Raw genomic sequence first — 25113 nt, 5'->3', positions numbered from 1 at the left:
CAACAAATGTCGTCCAGTGATTCTTGTGCCGTAATACCCGTGTTAACCATAAGATCTGGAGTGGGACGGAGTAGTAAAAAGTGTTTCCACCTCTCGTTCATCAACGGACGCGCTTTACCGTAGTACACTTGTAATCCAAGGGGGCAAGCGGTGAGGCTGGGGAGTCCTAAGTCCCCACGGCATTGTCCATAGTACACTTGTCGCCCGAAGGAGCAAGCGGTGAGGCTGGGGAGTCCTAAGTCCCCACGGTATTGCGGTCTATGAGGGGTTGCAACGACCGGCGAAGGTATCAGGCCATCGTGCCTGATAGTAGTCGAGGTTGGATGGTATCTTAGGATACGCTGGTCGGCGAGGACCCAAGGTCGGAATTGCAACAAAGGGTGGGTGTTCGAGGTAGCGGAGGAACATAATTGGCTAGGACCTTATACCGGGCCTCACACCAAAGGAAGTGTGGACGGGAAAGCTGCCCGGTTGGCACCAAGGTTAAGATCTCTTATGGGTAAAGCAACACACCTCTGCAGAGTGTAACGAATCGTGACCAGTCACTCCTTGTTCCGGGTTTTGAAACTACGAACGCTGCCGGAAAGGAACTCCATGAAGTTCTAGTAAACCGGTGAAGGCTGACGGACATAGTTCTTCTAAATAAAAGCAACCTTTTGAAGAAATGATTATGAAAACCTGCATTGTTGTTAGACTTTCTGGTCTAGTACCGTAGCTAGTGCATTAAACACCTCTTTTCTATAATGAACTTGTTGAGTACGCTCGTACTCATACCACTCTTAAATCCCCTGCTTAGACTATCTGAATCGACTGGAGGAGGACAACGATGACCCTGAAGGAGCCGAAGTCATCGGCTATGAAGAACCAGACCTCTCCGGAGGTATCGAAGGAGTAGACTACCTCATAGTCTACGGAACCGGGGAGGGTTCCGGAGGAGAGCAAGCTTAGACCTATCGAGTAGTAGTAGTATCCGAGCAGTACGAACTCTTAGTACTTAGTTGCTCGAGGAGAATAAAATGTATAACCTAGTAAGAATTTTATATTGTAAGTTAAGTCGGGTTCACCTCGAACCTAGGAGTATCCCTCTTAGGACCCAAGAGGAGCTCCGAGATGATATGTACATGTTGCTTGTAATAATAAGTGAATGAGTTATGGACCTGCTATGTTCTGTTGTACTACTCTGAGGGATGTAATATTTGCGGATTGGTACTTCGTGAATGTTATATCAACGACTGGCATACTACAACATGCAGTGGTATGCAGGGTCACCACAGTTGGTATCAGAGCAAAAGCTTTGTCCTTAGGTTGGAACCTAGTAAATGGGACGAAAACGTTAGGAGTCAAATAGGATTAGTAAAGAATTCTCTAAAAATATGGTATCTATTCACTTGAGAATAAAACCATCATATCTTTTAGTGCGATAATTCTTTATTATCTCTATTATGATGCATCATTACTAATATAATATTCTTTCTATTCTACAGCCAACTATGGCAAGTTCACGTTCGGGACGTAACATGAAGGTGATGGAATCAAACCTAAGTGAATATGATGGAGGACTTGCGGACATTCTTCGTGCTATATTGCTTGAATTTGGGTGCGATCCCCAAATCCAAGTAATGAAATACATGTACTACGACGGTACGGTATTAGCGAAGTGTAGGGTAGGACTAAGACTTCCAGAATCCCTAGGAATGAGTGTAGTGATGCCAGCAGGTGATGCTAGAACTATCCAAACAGCCTACCACATAGCTATCATGAGAGCTATCACTGATATTCGGGAACATAAGACTAAAGAGCTTATTGGTTCCGAATTCTCACACATTCCTCATATGGAGGAGGAAGATGATCCTATGCTTAACCACTTCAAGTATGCAAAACGTAAACCAGCAGAAGCCGCTAAGTACATGGATAATAGTCGCAACCTACTGTCATTGTTCTTTCAATTGAACCGACATCTGTCGGGAGGAATTGACACAATGCTGGAAGAGTTCACTGAGCCCAAGGAGGAGACTAAGGGGAAAGAACCAATGGAGAGTGAGGTTCATACACCAGTTTATTCAGCTGGTGACTTCATTTGTATTGACCATCCAGAACAACAAACCACACCTATTACACCTAGGTACTTTCCTAGTAGTTCCCATGGAGGTTATGAGGGTGGAGAGGAATCCGGAAACCATCAGTGTTCCGAGACTCCTATAGAAAACTCCACAGGTTGGCGTTGGGGATCAGACACTGGAACCCATAGTGATTCAGTTGGATATAATCCTGAGATGAATGAGGACGCCACAACCCAGAACCAGAACTATCAGTATAATAGGGAAGATGATGGGGAGTATCCGATACAGATCGAGTCGGATACTGTTGGTGGAAATACCTATGGTGGAGTCACAGGGGAGTACACCCGATGGGTGGATTATGATGCATTGAATGACCAGTTCATGAGCACAGATTTCTCCCTAGGATCATCCTCTGATTCTGACTATCAGCCGACTGGAAGACCCTATGTTCCAGATTCTGTCAGGAGGACTACACGTTCGACCGGATGGAAGCCTGGGATGTACCGGGAGTGAAGCACGACTAGAGACCACCATGGGAGGCGAGACTACAATACAATTGTACCACATGTATTGTAGTATGTAATATTTGTAGAAATTTGTACATATACTTTAATAAGTGAGTTTGCATACTCACATCGCTACTGAGTATTGTAATAAACCACTTTAGTATGTATATACATGGTATATGTTTTGTATGATTTGGATTTGTTTCTTGATTTCCATTGCGTGACTAGTTCTGTGCACAAAGTTGAGCTCAGAAAGCTTGCGCATGGAGTAATTATGAGTACCACTTTGTGTTGCAGAACTAGGGGATATGTCGGTAGCGCCGGGTGAGGAGAGCGAAGCACAGCGCCTCGAGCGCGAAGCTAAACAGAAGGAGGAGGCTGATGAAGCAGCCAGAAACCAGTTTCCACCACCACCACCACCCATGACGCAGCAGAATTTCCTCCAATACATGCAAATGTTGGAGGAAAGGCAACGCATGACGATGGAGCAGCAGAACAAGTTCTTTCAGGAGCTGCTACGGCAAAATAGGGTGGAGAGGCCTGATAATCAGGGAGTCACTTTGTCGGACTTCCAGAATACTAAGCCAATATCCTTCGCATACGCGCCCGAACCAATGGACGCGGAGGATTGGTTGATGGACACTGATCGAAAGCTCAACACTGTCGGATGCAATGACCTGGAGAAGGTCAGATACGCAACACATCTGTTGTGTGGACCCGCCGCATCTTGGTGGGATAATATAGTAGCCGTTTATCCGGCTGGGAAAGTGTTCACTTGGGAGGAATTCAAGAGGAAGTTCAGGGAATCCAATGTCCCTGAGAGTATTATGGAGCTGAAACACCGAGAGTTTGAAAGTCTCGAGCAGAAAGATAAGGCTATCCTGACTTACGTCAGGGAGTTTTCTGGATTGTCCCGGTACGCCGTTGAGGAGGTCAACACCGAGGACAAGAAGAAGAGGTTCATGCGAGGATTGAATCCTCAGTTCAAGGTACAACTCCGGATGTTGAGAGCTACCGAGTTTCAGGAGTTGGTGGATGCAGCCATCACTCTTGAGGATGACTTCAAACAGCTGCAAGAAGAGAAGAGGAAGAAGGCTAAATTTGAGCCTAAGAGATTTGTTAGCAACAAGCCAAACACTGGCTTAAGTTTCAAGCCAAGGTAGAACAACAACAACAACAACAACAACCAGAGGAGGAACCAAGGATTCCAGCCTGCAACCCAGATTGTTTGCCGTAGCTGTGGAGGCAAAGGACATTTTTCCAAGGATTGCAAGAGGCCAAGAATAATATGCTTTGGTTGTCGCGAGGAGGGGCACATGCTTCGGGATTGCCCTAAGAAGAAGAGTGGAGGAGGACAGTCAGGAGGAGGAGGAAATCGAGGCGGGAATACCGGAGGGAACTGGAAGAACAAGAAACCCTTCGGCAAGTTGAACTGCACCAGCTTGGAGGAGGTGGTGAACTCCGATCAGGCAGTGATAGGTACGCTTCAGATACTTACTCATCCTGGCAAAGTACTTTTTGATACTGGTGCAACTACATCATTCATTTCCCAGCAATTCATCATCAAACATGGGATTAGTTGCACTAAGTTAGAAACACCTATCACCATATTATCTGCGGGGGGAACGATCTTAGTTACCCACGTTAAGGAAGAGCAGATCATTATGATCCGTAGATGTGAGTTCAACGCAAACCTATTTGTTCTACCTATGAAGGACATAGATGTCATTCTTGGTATGAACTGGTTAGAGGAGAATGGAGCACTGATAGATTGTGCCAATAAGACAGTGTCTCTGAAAAGCCCAGATGGAGGAAGAATAATCTATCAAGGAGATAAGCACACCCAGATTGAAGTTGAGTTAAAATTAAACAGTATGAAGGAGGTGAAACTCGAGGACATTCCAATTGTCAATGAATTCCAAGATGTTTTTCCTAAGGAATTACCTGGAATGCCACCAGATAGGGAGATAGAGTTTACTATCGACCTAATTCCAGGAACAGCTCCGATTGCTAAGGCACCGTACAATATGGGGCCTAAGGAGTTGAAAGAACTCAAGGAACAGTTGGATGACCTGGAACAGAAAGGATTTATTCAGGAGAGTATATCACCATGGGGATCACCTGTGACGTGGATAAGAGAGATGGAGGCCGAAGGATGTGTGGAGATTACAGGAATCTGAATAATGTTACTATCAAGAACAAGTACCCACTTCCTAGAATACAAGATCTATTTGATCAAGTTAGAGGCGCGGGAGTCTTTTCCAAGATTGATCTAAGATCCGGTTATCATCAGATAAAGATCAAGAAGGAAGACGTTCCAAAAACAACCTTTGTCTCAAGGTACGGACATCATGAATACCTGGTAGCACCTTTTGGATTAACCAATGCCCCAACAATATTCATGAATCTTATGAACAAGATCTTCATGCCATGTCTAGACAAGTTTGTCATCGTATTCATCGATGATATCTTGATATATTCTAAGGATAAAGCTGAACATGCTGAACTTCTGAGGATAGTGTTGCAAACACTAAGAGAGCATCAACTCTATGCCAAATTCAGCAAGTGTGAGTTTTGGCTAGATCAAGTAGAATTTCTTGGTCATGTTATTAGCAAGGATGGTATAGCAGTAAACCCAAGCAAAGTAGCAGCAGTTTTAGAATGGGAAGCACCAAAGACTGTCAAAGAAATCCGAGGATTCTTAGGAATGGCAAGATACTATCGGAGATTTATTGAAGGATTCTCTAAGATAGCAGGACCGATGACCAAGCTGTTAAGGAAAAACACACCATTCGTGTGGTCTGATGAGTGTGAGAAGAGTTTTCAGACTCTGAAGGAAAAACTCACCACAGCACCGGTGTTAGCAGTTCCGGAAGTTGGCAAGGATTATACCGTGTACTGTGACGCATCCAAACATGGATTGGGTTGCGTACTCATGCACGATCGGAAAGTAATATCCTATGGATCGAGGCAACTCAGACCTCATGAAGTGAATTATCCAACACATGATTTGGAGTTAGCAGCAGTAGTTTTTGCACTTAAAACTTGGAGACATTTTCTCTATGGAGCCAAGTGTGAGCTCTATACTGATCATAAGAGTCTCAAGTACTTCTTCACTCAGAAGGAACTCAACATGAGACAGAAAAGATGGCTGGAGCTAATCAAGGATTATGACTTGACCATCAATTACACTCCAGGAAAGGCCAATGTTGTAGCAGATGCCTTGAGCTGGAAGAGTACTGGAGGAGTTGAACAAGAAACCGCATCAGAGTTGAAGAAAGAAATAAGCCAAGCCTAGATACAACTTTGGGAGAAAGAAGCTCATGAAGGACTATCGGCATTACAAGTAGCCGATGAACTTAGTGTGAACTTAAAGAATGAGATAATCATGGGTCAATTGGACGATCCATTCATCGTGGAAGAGATGAGAAGGATTGATGAGGGAAGACCATCAGGATTTCACCGAGGAGAGTTGGGATCATTATGGTTCCAGAAAAGGATTTGCGTTCCGGATATTGATGAGATCAAAGAAGTTATACTCCGGGAAGCACATCAAACACCATACTCTATACATCCAGGAGGTACAAAAATGTACATGGATCTCAAGGAATTATTCTGGTGGAATAACATGAAAAGAGAGATAGCACAATACGTGGCGGAATGCCATACATGTCAAAGGGTGAAGGCTGAACATCAAAGTCCGACGGGAAAGTTGCAACCTTTACCAATCCCAGAATGGAAATGGGAGGAGATAGGAATGGATTTCATCACCGGACTACCCATGACTAATAAAAAGAAGGACATGATATGGGTAATCGTGGACCGGTTGACGAAGAGTGCACACTTCTTAGCAGTAAACCAGAAGGATAAAGGGGAGAAACTCATCGATCTTTACATCAAAGAGATCGTAAGTAAACATGGAGTGCCCAAGAAGATTGTGTCAGATCGAGGATCCGTGTTCACATCAGCATTTTGGAAGAAACTACATGAAGCTTTAGGATCCAAGTTAGACTATAGCACCACCTATCATCCTCAGACAGGTGGACAAACAGAGAGAACAAACCAGATATTGGAAGATATGCTTAGGGCATGTGCCCTAGACTTCGGAGGATCATGGGAGGAGCACTTACCACTAGCAGAGTTTTCATACAATAATAGCTATCAAAGCAGCATCAAGATGGCACCATTTGAAGCTCTGTATGGAAGGAAGTGTAGATCACCGATATGTTGGTATGAGGCGGGATCAAGCAAGGAGTTCAATCCAGATTATGTCAAGGAAAAGCAGCAGATCATCGACATTATAAGGGATAGACTCAAAATAGCTCAAAGTCGACAAAAGAGTTATGCCGATCAAAAGAGAAGAACATGGGAGCCACAAGTTGGAGACATGGTGTACCTTAAGGTAAGTCCGATGAAAAGTCTTCAGAGATTCGGAGTAAAGGGGAAGCTTAGCCCTAGATACATCGGACCTTTCAAGATACTGAGTCAGAACCGAAGGTTAGCCTTTGAATTGGATCTACCGGGAAGGTTAGCTCAAGTACACAATGTATGCCATGTGTCTCAACTCAGGAAATGTTTAAAGACTCCAGACGAGCCAGTATCACATGATGAGCTAGAGTTACAACCAGATTTGACCTACATCGAGAAACCAGCCAAGATTCTCGAGGAAAATTGGAAGCAACTCAGAAACAGAGCCATTAAGTACTGCAAAGTTCAGTGGAAGCATCATCCTAAGAGGGAAGCCACTTGGGAGAAGGAAGAAGACCTGAGAAAGTCTTACCCAGAACTGTTCAGGTATTACAACCACAACTTCGGGACAAAGTTTTCTTTAAGGGGGAAAGGCTGTAATGTCCCAGGTTTAGAGACGATCGAGGGGTAGATTTTAGAAAGGGATGTGCATTGCATTGTAAATTCTGGGGAAATTTCGCGCTTTTAAAAGAAAACTGCATCGAAGGGGGACAAGTTTCTCTCTCGAAACCTTACAGGGTTAGGGTTTCGAGAGTGCGACAAACTTGCATCTCACTTAACTAGCTTAGGGTTTTGAGAAGAGAGGAGAGTTAGTGCATCCCAACTTAAGTTGCATGATTGAATTCAAACACAAGTTGCATTTGAATTTCAAATTCAAACACCATATGAATATCTCATAATTCACTATTGAGGTAATTCTTTAAACAAATTATAAATAATAAAGAATATGAACAATGCAAATATTAAGTAAAGCTCAATAGAGAAAATTGGAGATTTATTGATAATCACACAAGATACATTGTCATTACAATATTCATAATTGAAATTATGAAATATTACAATACATTACCTAAATTGAATAAAAGGAAAAAGAAAAAGAAAGATTACAACTTAATGAAATTTCCTAAACTACAAGTTGATCTTCATGAAATCCTTGACCAAGATGATCTTGCACTTCATCTTGATCATCTCCAAGTTCCCTGCACACAAACAGAGCAAAACACAAGTTAAGCCAAGTGGCATTGCCACTTGGCAGGTTAGCAAGAAAATGGTTATTGGAGAGGATATGACCACAAGCTGTCGAGCTGATCTTCTCACAGCTCAAGTTCCCAAGCCTGGTACACACACACACACACACATGCAGCACACACAGCTAGTGTGCATGCACAACAACAACTCACACAGCCAGTGAGTCACCAAGTATTGCCAGGCAGTGCTGTCGACCAGAGAAGAAAGGGGCCAGACAGATAAAAGCCTCCACAGTAAACACTAACCAGTCCATCGACACAAGCAGCTGGGTAAGTGCATCAAGAACACAAGAACACTTAGAACAGGAAGAACAACAAACCACCAGAAATCATCCTGGGACAGTTTTACCAAGAATTGTCAACTGTGAACAAGCACAAGATGGAGTAGAGCAAGCTCAAGCTAGCCAGGAGGAGCAGGGCAAGCTTAAGTCATCAATCAGAAGCAAACCTCTACACCAACACCAAATTTCTAGGAGCTGGAGTGAGGTATACCAGATAAACATGAGCAAACCATGGTTTTGTTCATAATTAAGCATGTGCATATGTCACAGAAGCAAAAGAGGGTAGAAACCCTATTTGTATCATCACTTGGCTACTAGCCATTTGGTGCAAGCAAAGAGGGGAGAGGCCAATAGGAAATCATCCAAGGGAACACTAGTTATGTCAAATCAGTGGCACAACTAAGGAAATCCAGCAAAGGATGGATTCACAGCTAGCCTAGCCCAAATCACCTAGCACCTACAGCTAGTAATACCATCAGACAGATAGGCAACCTGTGCCTATTGTTGTTTGTCAACAGTAAAGCTCACTGGAAATCCAACAAGGGATTGTCCAGTGATGCATTCATCAAGCCACAACCAGCCAACAGGGGTGGGAGCTTCCTGGACAGCAAGAATTGCTGTTGAGGCCACCTCAACCACTGAAACAGCCCCAAATCACAAGCCTTACACAGTTATCATCATCAGAAGGGTTCAAATGATGGACTAGGGTACACAACCAAGGGTTGGCATCCATCTAGCCTGTCACAATTAAAAAGACGATCATAACTGCAAGCAGTTCACATCATTTATCCATTCAGCCAAGCAAGTCAACACAGATAAATGAGATACACAAGCAATAGATACACCAGAGCCTTGCTGATGATCCAATGGATCATTGCAAGCATTAGCTGATGCTTAAACAAGCACCAGCATACACCAGGCCAAGCCTGTGTGATGCACACACAACACAGAGTGAGCAATAGTGAGGCACAATTATGAAACAACATCATTTACAAGCAACTGATGATCATGTGATCATCAGAAGCTTGCTAGAGCATGCCAGTGCATGCTAGAGCATCACTGAGCAGCAGAGCAGGAACCAGTCAATGAAATAGCCACATATAGTCAATAATTGCTCCACAGTTAATCAAATCAATGAATTATGCTGGTATCCAGAAGCACTCCATCAAGGGATGGAGCTGTTAAAGCAACAGATAGGTTCAATTGAGCATGTCCATGAATTAGAGCACATATAATAGCACATCAGGAGCACTGGCACTTGCCAAAGGCAAGGATCATCACAGCATGATCAAGCCAGAAGCAAGCCATTGCATACACAGGAGAGGCATGGATACAGAGCAACAGTAGGAGTCAAGATAATTAAACAAAGCATCACATTATGCTTATGAACAAAAGCTCATAAGCTAGAACAGCAGGTGCTAGAGAAGAACAAAGACAAGAAAGAAGACAAAGAAGACAAGCAACAGAGCGAAGACAAAGAAGACAGCAAAGACAAAGAAGAAGACAATAGCATACGCGTATACACAACTAGCAAGGTGTAGCAGCTGCAGCACATCGGCACGGCCAGCATCTCCATGAGGAGAGGCAGGCCAGTAACTAGAGCTAGGCACAGAGGAGAAGGAAGGAAGGAAGAAGACGGAGGCGCACTAACCTGGAGCAGCACCACGGCGTCACCGTGGCGGCACGGCGGCACAGCCTGGCCACGGCAGCGCCAAGCCATGGCCAAGCCAGGCGGTCGCCGAAGCGCGGGAGCTCCAGCGCAGGCACGGCGAGACACACGACCGCGCCGCAGCACCTGGATCGTCGGCGGCAACGAGATCGCCGCGAATCACCATGGCCGCGTCGCAGAGGCGATGGGGGCGAGTCGAGGAGGCGGCGAAACTTAGATCGACGCGGAGGATCTGTTGCGCCGTCGCGCAGCGGTCCTTTTGCGACCAACCACGCGGCCGGAGCTAGCCGGAGACGGCCGGATTAATTCGGCGACGGCGACGGCGACGCGAGTCGCCAAAGCACGGGAAGGAGAAGGGTTCAACGGAGCGGCAGCGTGAGAGAGGAGTGGGGAGCGACCGCACCGGTCGGTTGGATCGGGCGGGTTAGGGTTAACCCGCTGGGCCACCCTGACATGTGGGTCCAGGGGCAATTATGACTTTTCACAATTCCAAATAAAACAGAAACTTTGAAAATGCATAAAAATGTTAAATAGCTTTAAAAAAATAATTAAAATATGAAAACCATTCAGAATAAAATTCTCTATCATAATAAAATATGAAATGGAATTTTTGAAGACAAACATGATTAAGCCCAAATTTAATGATTAAAATAAATCATTTAAATCACACCTTATATTTTCAATAATGAAAATAAGTCTATAAATGCTTTGGGATTTTAAAAAAACACCTTGACAACATTTCAAGGTTGTATTTTACCCTAAACAGAGTATCCCTAAATTATTCTTAGTATTAACCTCTCACATAAAATAATAAAACACCGGAAGGGGGGGACAAACCCTAAAAATGGAAAGCATGTATAATTGCTTCTTTAACCATTGCCCTTATCAGACAATGATGCTATTTTTCAGCAACAGAGGACAAGGGTCAGTCCACCCCATCCAACTGCAACACTTTGCAGTGTTCAGGCAAGTTCATCACTTGCTCATGCCATTTGAGTATTTTTACCAAATTACTTGCAAAATACTATATTTATCACTATTGCATAAAAAGGCAAAACCACTATTTTCATAACTATGAATATGACTAAATGGTGGGCAATGGAACCATGGATTGTGTTAATATGGTGGAGGTTCCATTGCAAGGGTTTATATCCATCTAGGATTAAACAACAAATGTCGTCCAGTGATTCTTGTGCCGTAATACCCGTGTTAACCATAAGATCTGGAGTGGGACGGAGTAGTAAAAAGTGTTTCCACCTCTCGTTCATCAACGGACGCGCTTTACCGTAGTACACTTGTAATCCAAGGGGGCAAGCGGTGAGGCTGGGGAGTCCTAAGTCCCCACGGCATTGTCCGTAGTACACTTGTCGCCCGAAGGAGCAAGCGGTGAGGCTGGGGAGTCCTAAGTCCCCACGGTATTACGGTCTATGAGGGGTTGCAACGACCGGCGAAGGTATCAGGCCGTCGTGCCTGATAGTAGTCGAGGTCGGATGGTATCTTAGGATACGCTGGCCGGCGAGGACCCAAGATCGGAATTGCAACAAAGGGTGGGTGTTCGAGGTAGCGGAGGAACATAATTGGCTAGGACCTTATACCGGGCCTCACACCAAAGGAAGTGTGGACGGGAAAGCTGCCCGGTTGGCACCAAGGTTAAGATCTCTTATGGGTAAAGCAACACACCTCTGCAGAGTGTAACGAATCGTGACCAGTCACTCCTTGTTCCGGGTTTTGGAACTGCGAACGCTGCCGGAAAGGAACTCCATGAAGTTCTAGTAAACCGGTGAAGGCTGACGGACATAGTTCTTCTGAATAAAAGCAACCTTTTGAAGAAATGATTATGAAAACCTGCATTGGTGTTAGGCTTTCTGGTCTAATACCGTAGCTAGTGCATTAAACACCTCTTTTCTATAATGAACTTGTTGAGTACGCTCGTACTCATACCACTCTTAAATCCCCTGCTTAGACTGTCTGAATCGACTGGAGGAGGACAACGATGACCCTGAAGGAGCCGAAGTCATCGGCTATGAAGAACCAGACCTCTCCGGAGGTATCGAAGGAATAGACTACCTCATAGTCTACGGAACCGGGGAGGGTTCCGGAGGAGAAGCTTAGACCTATCGAGTAGTAGTAGTATCCGAGCAGTACGAACTCTTAGTACTTAGTTGCTCGAGGAGAATAAAATGTATAACCTAGTAAGACTTTTATATTGTAAGTTAAGTCGGGTTCGCCTCGAACCCAGGAGTATCCCTCTTAGGACCCAAGAGGAGCTCCGAGATGATATGTACATGTTGCTTGTAATAATAAGTGAATGAGTTATGGACCTGCTATGTTCTGTTGTACTACTCTGAGGGATGTAATATTTGCGGATTGGTACTTCGTGAATGTTATATCAACGACTGGCATACTACAACATGCAGTAGTATGCAGGGTCACCACAAAAGACCAGTGCAATAACCTATTTTTACTTGCTTGAAAATTATCTAATAACCTAATATGGTCATAGATTTTCTTCTACTCTTGTGAGATAACGTGGATTTCGTGCGAGTACATTAGTATGTGTATTTTGACGGTGAGAGCGTCAACTCGTGCGAGATAAAGTGCTCCATCCCGCTATGAGAAATATGGCGCCGGTGAAGGAGGCGGTGGGAATCTGCATTTGGGGCCCCTTGTGCGGCTGCAGGGAGGAAGGCAACTGCGTGGGGCGCTGGTCTCTGGATCGGGGAAAAACCTTGGCTGACAAAGACAGCCACGATGTCGACAATGTTGCATGCGTCGTTCTCCTTCTTCAAGGCGACTTTGAGGTATACTCTCCCATCCCTGACTTGCATGTCTCGGGTGAAAAACCAAAAGCATTGGCATGGGTGTCGGTGGGGCTCTGGCGTCGTCCCATCCTTGGAGGCACCGCCATGAGATTGCAGTGTCAATGTACGAATCCAACGGCGGCTGGTTGGTAGCTGGTAGAGGTTGTTCTTTGGTGATGTGTTGTGGCTGGCCAGGTGCTCTACTCCCCCGGAGTTGTTTGCTTGCCGACGGGTCGACGCCCTCGAGCCTGGGCGAGAGAGGAAGTGCTCCCCTCTACGGTAGAAGCAGCCTCCCGTCTTCGAGCCGTGTTGCTTGACCAGGCCTCACACCGGCACATCTTTTTCACTGCATCTTCGTTGGTGTCTTCTTGCGATAACTTAGGTCTTGGCGTTGTGGTCGGTGCTATGGCGGCGACAGTGTCCGTGGGTGGCTGCGTGGTGAGGCGGTAGTGCTCTAAGTTCCCCAATTACATATCAATGGCCATGCATGCTCAAGGTGAGCGGCGATTTTTTTAATAATACGATTTTTTTATTATTTTCCAGAAATATTACGCGTTTTGGATCTATTTCAATTTTGAGACTCTGTCGGTCTACCGTGGGCCGATCGGCTCGTAGTATACCGATAGGATGTCGGCTGCCTCTGGCCCATCAGATTATTTACATGGTTACTTTTAGGTTAGTAGCCGACCGACCGGTCCCCAACCAGGCTGCTAATATGCCGATTATTTATATGGTTACTTTTAGGTTAGTTTAGGGCTCCTCCCACCTCTTGGGCAAATATTTTCCCGCACATATCTCTGGCGTACGACACACTCGGTAAAAAAAATTCTGCCCGTATCTCCCGCCACTATCTCCTGCCATATTTTTCCCACCACTGTCTCCCGCCACCGCTCTCCCGCCATATTTTTCCCACCACTTTTCTCCCACCATTTGTTCCCGTCTTGTTCTTGGATTTTTTCTATAAAAGCAGGGATCGACACTCTTCGATGCACAAGTGCTTCTATCTCTCTCTTCTTTGTGTTGGATCACCCTTAGCTATCACGAGTGTGTCATGCTCTGACCAGGAGTTTAGGCCGGTGAAGGCGAAGGCTGCAAGTTTGCCCCCGGATGTGACTGCGGAGCGGTGTTGGTGCGGCCGTCTTGCTAAGGTTAAGCAGGTGGAGGATTTCTCTGATTGGTTCGGCATGAAAATTTTCATGTGTGCGAACTATGATCATAATCCGCCCCTAAGTTCAGCTTCGTCGTCCACCAGGCATCTTTTTCCACCGTCGCCACCCGTAGGCCAAAACATACCGACGACCTGGTGGACGACAAAGCTGAACTTCGGGGTGGATCACACATGAAAAATTTCATGCCAAACTGATCAGAGAAATCCTCCACCTGCTTAACCTTCGCAAGACGGCCGCACCAACACCGCTCCGCTCTCACACCCGGGGCAAACTTGCAGCCTTAGCCTTCGTCGGCCTAGACTCCTAGTCATGGAGCGGCAATTGGATTTCTAAATACCGATCAGTCAGCTACTGACCGACCAGGTCACACTTTTGAAAATAACTGAAAACGCGTGCTATTCCTGGAATTAAATAAATAATTCGTATTATAAAATAAATCGCCAAGGTGAGCTGCTCCACCTCTTGACAGGTGCGGCGCCCCTCGATCCGGGGCGAGAAGGCAGAGTGCTTTCTTCGGAGGTAGAAACATTTGGCATCGTGTCTTGTCCTAAGATTGACAATGGTGCGAGTCCTCTGTGCTATCTTCAGTGATTTTTTTTTCCGATTATGGCTTCTCTAGCAGCCCAACACATTTTTAAAAATTTTCATTGATAAAGATACATAGTTGACAAAGTTTAAAACAAATAAAAAGCATAGGATAATATTAAAACATAGGGAATAACATAGAAAAATCAACTGGGCGTCTAGTCGTTGCTGGTGAGGTCAACTATCTCCAGCATCTCCCATGGCCAGTCTAGCACCAGCGGCGGTAGACGGTATACTGACGGTGGAGGAGGAGGAAGGGTAGCCAACGTCACCGGATCGGGCCACAAATCCCACACCACGGGAGGAGCAGGAGACGGCCCATTCTCCTCGCTCTCCCGTGTCACCGGCCTCTCCTGCGCCAGCGTAGACTCGTGAAGCTAGACGACGAGGCCATCCTACTGGCCGAGCTGGTCGAGCTCGCTCTGCGAAATGGCGAGCTGGATGGTTTGAGATCTGGCGGCTGGTGCTCCGGATCCCACGCCGCGCCGCCGTTGTTGAAGTTCTCGTCACAGGGATCGATGTCTTCGTCCTCGACGAAGTCGTCGGCTTCACCCTGATTTTCGTCCTGGTCCTCCTCCTTGTCGTCGTCGCCTTCGTTGTCGGCCTCCTCGTTGTCGTCCTCCTCCTCGTCGTTCGTGAGGCCGGTCATAACTTCTCATTTGAAGAATTGGACATCCCCGAGGTATCCTGCTCGGCGGCGCGGGTCGAACTCCCACGTCTCAAACATGATCCAATTGCATGAGTTGATATCGAATGCCAAATCGTCTCGCAGATCCGACAGCAGTATGAACCGGCGGCGGCGGACCTCGTCGTGCCGCTCTCGTCCCTTATTAAGCGACACATGAGGGACTGGCACGCGGTGAGCTTTAAGGTACCAGCCTCCTCCCATTAGGCTGGCATCTGACCATGGCACCGGCCGGTTCCTCTCACATAGCTAGCGCATAAACTCCACCGGGATTAGTTGCACTTCATGGCTTTTAATTCCTGTGCTTGTAGTTTTGTGAGCTGTTTTTCTGCACTATATATAACTGATAATGGAAGGCTTTTTCATTAATTTAAAATGGGCTATCCTATCAAAAAAAGAGAAATATTGAACATAGGGAGTAAGTAGATTTCTGCTGCAAGAGAACCAACCTGAGGTTGGGTGGTTAGGAGGGTGGTTGTACCCCCAGCCCACCAGAGTTCAAACCCCAGGTTTGACATCTGTGTGTCTCATAAAGGCGGAATATTCATTCAGTGGGAGGCGACGTTCCCGTCGACAGCGAGACGCCTGTGGTGACTTCGTCAATTTCAAGATCCAATCCGCCGGCTCAGTCTTTCGGAGGTGCTCATAGGGGTAGGGGTGTGCGTGTGTGCGTTCATAGGGGTGAGTGTATGCGCATGTATGTGAGCGTCTGCGTTTGTACTGTGTTTCTCAAAAAAAAAAAAAAAAGTAGATTTCTGCTGCAAGGTTTCTACGACGGTGTTACTAGTGAGATCCAGAGAGGACTAAACTCTGCAATTGCGGTACGAGAAGATTTCTCGCGAGAGCGCCGACTCAACTTACCCCGTACGCTTCGATGTGCCAAATCGACACCAGACACATGTCTTGACACGACCATATTTCTCGAGCTTGACGTGGCGGTACCAGTCCAGCCCGTCCTCTAGACGTCGCCTTCCGCTTCCGCCATCTTCCCCGCTGTTCTAGAGGCATCTTGAGTTATCCACCATTCCACCGCCCACCGAAACCCCGCGTCCTACATAAGCCTCGCCGCCGTCGCGTCTCTGCTTATCTATCCCATCGCGCCCATACAGTCCTATCCAGAGCTATTAGCCGAGAGCGAAGCTCCGATTCATCCAGCCGAACAGTCGATCCAGACCAAAAGATGGCGCACATGCGCGTGGTGCACCGGGACGAGGAGGGCCACATGGTGAAGGAGAAGGTGCCGATCCCGGGGACGCGGCGCCCGGACACGGCGAGGCACTTCGAGCGCAAGTTCGAGGAGAAGGGCCTGCACCGCCTCGAGCGCCACCCGGCCAACGGTCCCCGCGGCATCGGTGCGCCGCCGCCCAAGTCTGGACGCGGCGGGAAGTTCACCTGGGAGGGCCCCGACGGGATCGTCGACAGCGAGCTCGACCCTCTGCCGGCGGCCATCGACCGCAACGACCCCAACTACGAGGAGGAGGGGGAGATGGAGGATGTGGCGAAGGAGGCGCTGGTCGGGGAGGTGGAGGTGGCCAAGGTGGCCGAGGCCAGGGACGGTGTCGCCAGGGTCGACGTCGCGCCGCCGCTCCTGCAGGACCTGCAGTAGGAGGAGCTGGCTCAGCGCCGTGTGAGCGAGCGTTCCTACTGTGTGTGTGTTGTGTGGACTTGTCAGTGCTGAATTACCATGTAGCTATCAATAATCAAGCGTGGAACAAACTCAAATTTACTTCTGTCTTGCCTCTGATTTCGGAACTGTTCGGTTTATTTTGGCTTAATTACGTTCGGCAGTCAACTTTACATCGTCTCTTTGGGTACTAGACGATGTCCTCAAAGTCCATGTCCCGTTTCTTTTCAGAAAAAAAGAACTAGTCCGAGAATACTTCCAAGTGTTTTTTCTTCAGAATGTTATAAGTATTCTTTTTAGTGGAAGAAGAAGTATCTGTCTTTCCCCTCCCCCCCCCCCCCCCCCCCCCCTAAGAATCAGAAGAAACCTTTTCTTTTTAGGTGAAGAAATCAGAAGAAGCCTGTGTCTGTTCCTCCTAGGTCCACTCGACGTTAAGGCCAAGTCTGATTGCAGCCCATTAATGGTAGCTCGCGGGCTCTGGTCTTACGGGGCTCTTATTTGCCGATTAAGGCGGTAAAGGGTGCAATTGGCCTGGTACATCATTAGTAAAAATAGAGTAATGGGCTGCAAGCCTTGTCCATTAATCGTATTTGGAGATGTTCTAGGTTTAATGGTACGTCCACTTCACAATTTGCCTTTATCCGATCCATCCGTTCTACATCCGACGTTGATCTGCAATTAATCAGATACTCCCTCCATCAGCGCTAGAGTTATCTCGTCTCCATAAATTCTGCTTACGAGCATGCATCCAAAGATGATATGCTACCAGATTTTATGTACCTGTTTCCTAAACACAGAAGGTGTAACAGATTTTATACTTCATGCATGTCAACGGTTATTTTTTGCATGTCAACGGTCATTTTTATAGTGAAAGGAGATCCTATACACAAGGAGATGCTATACATAACCCAAGTATCATCTGATCATCTCATCTCCGAGGCGAGCAAGGGAGGGCCGTCGGACTGGCCGGCATGCCTGAACAATGATGAGCTCGCGGACGAAAGCTCGAATGAGTTTGACGAAGGCGGCGTTCTCACCGGATCACACTGTCGTCATTCTCTCGCCGGAGCAAGTCGGAGGTGTGGAGGACTTTCCAAAATCCGTCGACCATCAACCTTGGTACGTGCCCAACACCTACCCAACACCTACGCAGAAGATACCATTCTCTCACCGGAGCAAGTCGGTGGTGTGGATGACTTTCCGAAATCCGTCCTGCATCAACCTTGGTACCGTGCCCAACACCTACGCAGAAGATACGCCTATACGCAGAAGATACAGAGCTACCAGATTTCCTGGAAAATGAACAAAATGGCATTCTTGCCAGAGATAACCAGCCTCATGAGTGGCGGCGGCAGGGAGGAGGAGTGGCGGCGGCAGGGAGGAGGATGGGGTGCTAGTGGCGCGTGTGATGCTGCCGACGATAGTGGTGCTGGACAGGCGTTGCATCTCCCACTGCTTCCCCGCTGTCTCCCTCGACGGTCCTATCCTCTGGTCGCTGAACTCGGTGTGGCCTATGTTGTTGAGGCCCTCCTCGTCATCCATCGTCGGCTGGGCCTCCGACGTTTAGGTGCCCCTCCTCGTGGGACGCTGGGGAGCGAACATGCATGTGTCCGGACGCCATTCTCGTGCTCGCTCCAGTAGCCAGCCATGCCACGACGAGCATCCAAGGGCAGAGTTGGAGGCGGAGCTCCAGGGGTAGCCGATGTGTCTAACTGAGACGACCAGGACAGGGGGTGGCGCTCGGTAATTTGCTAGCCAACGTGAGGAGCACCGACGGAAGGATCTCGCTGCAGTGAACAAAATGGTGGCTGGGAGGCACAAAGGACAAGCTGGTAGTTGCTTGCTCGAGGTACTATTGTTGGCGTCAACCTGGAGCTGCTGCTCGCGACCACCGCGCCAAGTTCTTGCCGTCGGCTCACTCGTGAAGGTTTACGTGGATAAGGTTAGGGTTTTCTCGCTTGATCCCGCATATCTTTATTCCTGGATTAATTTTAGATTTTGATCAATGCATCTGAAGACATCCCCACGGGAGACACCATTCCTCGCCCAAGGCCGCTGTGAACTCACGATTTTTCCTAGGCCAGAGATGTCGAAGAGAACACGGTATCGATTGAGGAGAAAATTATGCGGCTAACACCTATGTAGCTTCATTCAGTTTGAGGGTATTGATGTGGTAATTTTTCTCAATGATTCTCCCTACGTTGAAAATGTTTAAGCAGATTTTGCGTTTGTTTGGCTTTAAGATTAACGTGTTTTGATTTAAAGCTATTCTCAATTTTAGGGATAAAAGGTCAAAATATTTTGTCTGCCATCTCTAAAAAAACGAAGCATCTCAAATATTTTATTATTATTGCATTGGCGAACCTAAGGAATAGGATATATCCTTGGATGAATCCAGGACGGATGATATTCCACAGGTGACTCCAAAAGAAAATGCCATTCTAATCACCCCTTATTTCGAGGAGGAGATTAGGAAGACTATATTTCTGATGGAGCATAATAAGGCACCGGGACCGGATGGTTTTCCAGCCGAACTCTATCAGTACTTCTGGGATAGTAAGGCTCCATGCATGACAGCTGGATCTATTCCGTATCAATTTTGGTGAAATCATTTTTTTACCGAAAGTTACTGATGCGAAACGGATCCAACGATACAGACCCATATATCTTTTAAATGTTTGTTTCAAAATTTTCACAAAAGTAGCTACTATTCGACTGAATTCAGTGGAAGATTATGTGGTGCGTCCTTCGAGACAGCTGTCATGCAAGGTAGATACATCCTAGATGGAGTCGTCACTTTGCATGAAACAATTCATGAGATGCACGGTAAAAAGTTGAATGGGGTCGTACTCAAAATCGACTTTGAAAAAACCTATGATAAAGTTAAATGGTCCTTTTTTCAACAAACACTACGGATGAAAGCATTTTCTGATGAGTGGCACGCTCTAATTAATAACGCCATTTTTGGTGGTACTGTTGCCATAAAGGTCAATGATGATATTGGCAAATACTTTCAGACGAAAAAAGGGTTGAGGCAAGGCGATCCGTGTCCCCAATGCTCTTTAACATTGTGGCGTATATGCTTGCAATTATAATTGAACGCGCTAAGTTTGATGGCCAATTTGAAGGTGTGGTTCCCGATTTAGTTTATTGGGGCTTATCAATTCTTCAGTATGCCGACGATACAATTCTATTTATGGACCATGATTTGGCAAAGGCACGTAATCTGAAGTTAATTCTTTCAGCATTCGAGCAATTGTAGGTCTTAAGATCAACTTCCATAAAAGAGATTTGTTTTGTTTTGGCAAAGCCATAGACGATGCCAACCTTTATGCCGAGCTATTCGGATGCGGGCTTGGTTGTTTTCCAATGGCTATCTTGGAATTCCGATTCATCATCGGAGACTAACTCTGGTTGAATGGAAAATCGTCAAAGAACGACTTCAAAAATGCCTTACTAGCTGGAAAGAAAAGATCCTATCCCTTGGGGGAAGATTAGTCCTCAGAAATTCAATACTCACAAATATGGTACTGTATATGATCTCTTTCTTCCAGTTACCCAAAGGAGTCTTGTACCGATTGGATTACTTCCGATCAAGATTCTTTTGGAAAGAGGATAGTGAAAAGAAAAATATCGGTTGACAAAATGGAGTGTTGTATGCCGTCCAAAAGATCAAGGTGGATTTGGTGTTCACGATCTAGAAGTTAAAAACAGGGCCTTGCTAGGAAAGTGGCTGGCCAAGTTATTAACAGAGGACGGTGTATGGCAACAACTGCTCCGGAAAAAGTATGTAGGCTCAAAAGCGATATCCCAGGTTATTTGGAAACCGGGGGATTCACACTTCTGGGCTGGCATCATGGCAACAAAGAAATATTTTTTTCCATTTGGTTCCTTCTCCATTAGGAATGGGGCGGAGATACATTTTTTGGAGAATCAATGGTTGGGAACAACCACTCTCCGCGAACAGTATCCAACCTTGTACAATTTTGTTCGCTATAAAGGAGACACCTTGCATAAGGTGATGAAATCTTCTCCACCCTCGGAAACGTCCTGACATGATCTTATTGGTCCCCGCCTAGACTATTGGAACGAACTGATTCAGCGGTTAGATTCAATACAGTTATCTACGGGAACCGATAAATTCCGTTGGAGTCTTACCAAGAATGGAGTATTCTCGGTAGCCTCAATGTACATATCCCTTTGCATTCCTACCCAACCAATTTTAAATAGTAAGTCCATCCGAAAGATGAAGATACCATTGAAAACTAAGGTCTTCACATGATATCTTCGCCGATGTGTGATTCTTACTAAAGATTGTTGGAGATATGCCCAAGAGGCAATAATAAAAGTGTTTATTGTTATATCTTAGTCTTCATGATAAATATTTACATCCCATGCTATAATTGTATTAACCGGAAACATTAATACATGTGTGTTTTGTAAACATAAAAGAGTCCCTAGTAAGTCTCTTGTTAAACTAGCTTGTTGATTAATAGATGATCATAGTTTCATCATCATGAACATTGGATGTTATTAATAACAAGGTCATATAATTAGGTGAATGATATGATGGACATACACCCATAGTAAGTGTAGCATATGATCAAGTCATTTAGTTCTTTGTGCTTCAAGCTTTAATATGCATAGTAACCTAATCCTTCGACCATGAGATATTGTTAATCACCTACACTGGATGGGTGCTTTGATGACACCAAACACTAAGGCGTAAATGGGTTGTCATAAAGGTGGCATTAAGTGTTAGGAAAGTATAGGATTGAGGTACTTGTATCAATAGTGGGATTTGTCCATCCAAATGACGGATAGATATACTCTGGGCCCTCTTGGTGAAATGACATCCAATCAGCTTGCAATCATGTGACTGGTTCACAAGGGATAACATACCACGGTATGATTAAAGAGTACTTATCATTAATGAGGTTGAACTAGGTATGGAGATACCGACGATCAAACTTCAGATAAGTAAAATATCGCGAGACAAAGGGAATTGTTATTTTATGTGAATGGTTCTTTCGATCACGAAGTCATCATTGAATATGTGGGAGCTATTATGGATCTCTAGGTCCCGCTATTAGTTATTGATCGGAGAGGAGTCTCAATCATGTCCGCATAGTTCTCGAACCGTAGGGTGACACACTTAAGGTTTGATGTCGTTTTAAGTAGATATGAAATATGGAATAGAGTTCGAATGTTGTTCGGAGTCTCGGATGGGATCCAAGACATCACGAGGAGTTCCGGAATGGCCCGTAGAATAAGATTCATATATAGGAAGTCACTTTCCAAGTTTGGAAATGATCGGGCGCATTTATGGAAGGCGCTAGAATGATCTAGAACCTTCCGGAAGAAATCACCATGGAAGGTGGAGACCCGGATGGACTCCACCAACCCTAGCTGACCAACCAAAGGGGAAGGTGGAGGTCCATGGTGGACTCCACCACCATGGCCGGCCATAGGGAAAGGAAAGGGAGCAATCCCACTTCCCCTAGGTTTCACCCATATGGAAGGTTTTGAGTTGGACTCTTTTTCGAATTTTGGGAAAACCCAAGGAGGTTCCACCTATATAATGAGGGGAGAGGGAGGGGGCTGGACACACCAATTGAGCCATACCACCAAGGGAACCCAAGGCCGGCGCCCAAGTGCCCCCTCTCCCCAAACCCTAGACACTCCCCTGTTGGAGATATGCCCGAGAGGCAATAATAAATTACTTCTTGTTATATCTTAGTGTTCATGATAAATGTTTACACCCCATGCTAAAATTGTATTAACCGGAAACATTAATACATGTGTGTTGTGTAAACAACCAGAGTCCCTAGTAAGCCTCTCGTTTAACTAGCTTGTTGATTAATAGATGATCATGGTTTCCTGATCATGAACATTGTATGTTATTAATAACATGATCATATAATTAGGTGAATGATGTCATGGACACACACCCATAGTAAGCATAGCATAAGATCAAGTCATTAAGTTCAACTTGCTATAAGCTTTCGATACATAGTTACCTAGTCCTTCGACCATGAGATCATGTAAATCACTTACACCGGAAGGATGCTTTGATTACATCAAACACCATTGTGTAAATGGGTGGTTATAAAGATGGGATTAAGAATTCGGTAAGTGTGAGTTGAGGCATATGGATCAATAGTGGGATTTGTCCATCCCGATGACGGATAGATATACTCTGGGCCCTCTCGGTGGAATGTCGTCTGATTAGCTTGCAAGCATGTGACTAGGTCACAAGAGATGACATACCACGGTACGAGTAAAGAGTACTTGTCGTAAACGAGGTTGAACTAGGTATGGAGATACCGATAATCGAACCTCGGACAAGTAAAGTATCGCGTGACAAAGGGAATTGGTATCGTATGTAAATGGTTCAATCAATCACTAAGTTATCATTGAATGTGTGGGAGCCATTATGGATCTCCAGGTCCCGCTATTGGTTATTGGTCGGAGAGGAGTCTCGATCATGTCCGCATAGTTCACGAACCGTAGGGTGACGCGCTTAAGGTTCGATGTCGCATAAGTAGATTCGGAATATGAGATGGAGACCGAAGTTTGTTCGGAGTCTCGGATGGGATCCAGGACATCACGAGGAGGTCCGGAATGGTCCAGAGAATAAGATTCATATAAGGGAAGTTGATTTCTAGGTTTCGGAAAAGTTCGAGATTTTTCTGGTGGAAGACCGGGAAGGTTCTAGAAGGTTCCGGGGTCCCACCAATGGGCCCTCGACCCTAGGAGGCCTAGCATGGGCCGAGGGGATGCACCCTAGCCTAATGGGCCAGGGGCACATGCCCCTCAAGGCCCAAGTCGGCCAGCCCACTAGGGTTCCCCAAAACTCTAGGGGGGATCAACTTGGGGGGAAGAAAATTCCCCCCCTCCTTGGCCGCCGGCCCTAGATGGATCTAGGGGGTTGGGGGGCCACCCAAACTGACCCTCCCCCCTATATAAAGAGGGGAGGGGTGATACGTCTCAAACGTATCCATAATTTCTTATGTTCCATGCTACTTTTATGATGATACTCACATGTTTTATACACATTATATGTCATTATTATGCATTTTCCGGCACTAACCTATTGACGAGATGCCGAAGAGTTAGTTGCTGTTTTCTGCTATTTTTGGTTTCAGAAATCCTACAAAGGAAATATTCTCGGAATTGGACGAAATCAACGCCCAGGGGCTTATTTTTCCACGAAGCTTCCAGAAGACCGAGGGAGAAACGAAGTGGGGCCACGGGGCGCCGCCACACTAGGGCGGCGCGGCCTAAGGGGGGCCCGCGCGGCCCTAGCGTGTGGGGCCCCCGTGACTCCTCCGACTCCACCCTTCCGCCTACTTAAAGCCTTCGTCGCGAAACCCTCTGTACCGAGAGCCACGATACGGAAAACCTTCCAGAGACGCAGCCGCCGCCAATCCCATCTCGGGGGATTCAGGAGATCGCCTCCGGCACCCTGCCGGAGAGGGGAATCATCTCCCGGAGGGCTCTTCATCGCCATGATCGCCTCCGGATCGATGTGTGAGTAGTTCACCCCTGGACTATGGGTCCATAGCAGTAGCTAGATGGTTGTCTTCTCCTCGTTGTGCTATCATGTTAGATCTTGTGAGCTGCCTATCATGATCAAGATCATCTATTTGTAATGCTACATGTTGTGTTTGTTGGGATCCGATGAATATTGAATACTATGTCAAGTTGATTATCAATCTATCATATATGTTGTTTATGTTCTTGCATGCTCTCTGTTGCTAGTAGAGGCTCTGGCCAAGTTGATACTTGTAACTCCAAGAGGGGGTATTTATGCTCGATAGTGGGTTCATGCCTCCATTGAATGCAGGACGATGACAGAAAGTTCTAAGGTTGTGGATGTGCTGTTGCCACTAGGGATAAAACATCAATGCTTTGTCGAAGGATATTTGTGTTGATTACATTACGCACCATACTTAATGCAATTGTCTGTTGTTTGCAACTTAATACTGGAAGGGGTTCGGATGATAACCTGAAAGTGGACTTTTTAGGCATAGATGCATGTTGGATAGCGGTCTATGTACTTTGTCGTAATGCCCTGATTAAATCTCATAGTACTCATCATGATATATGTATGTGCATTGTTATGCCTTCTTTATTTGTCAATTGCCCAACTGTAATTTGTTCACCCAACATGCTATTTATCTTATGGGAGAGACACCACTAGTGAACTGTGGACCCCGGTCCATTCTTTACATC

General features: G+C 46.0%; 1 protein-coding gene across 1 annotated transcript; it reads left to right on the top strand.

The window, feature by feature from the left end:
• Positions 1–16254: 16254 nt before the first annotated feature.
• Positions 16255–16981, top strand: LOC127299862 (uncharacterized). The gene has a single exon (XM_051329896.2). It carries the CDS (start codon positions 16432–16434, stop codon positions 16855–16857), a length of 426 nt encoding a protein of 141 aa, XP_051185856.1. The 5' UTR covers positions 16255–16431; the 3' UTR covers positions 16858–16981.
• The last annotated feature ends 8132 nt before the right edge of the window (positions 16982–25113 follow it).

This window comes from Lolium perenne, chromosome 5, assembly GCF_019359855.2.
Source record: "Lolium perenne isolate Kyuss_39 chromosome 5, Kyuss_2.0, whole genome shotgun sequence".
Classification (NCBI taxonomy): Eukaryota; Viridiplantae; Streptophyta; class Magnoliopsida; order Poales; family Poaceae; genus Lolium; species Lolium perenne.
The sequence above is the reverse complement of the archived record's forward strand: the minus strand, read 5'-3'. Positions and strand labels throughout refer to the sequence as shown.

Bases quoted from the DNA above. Each gene is read 5' to 3' on its own strand.
- LOC127299862 (XM_051329896.2), top strand. From the start codon at position 16,432: ATGGCGCACATGCGCGTGGTGCACCGGGACGAGGAGGGCCACATGGTG.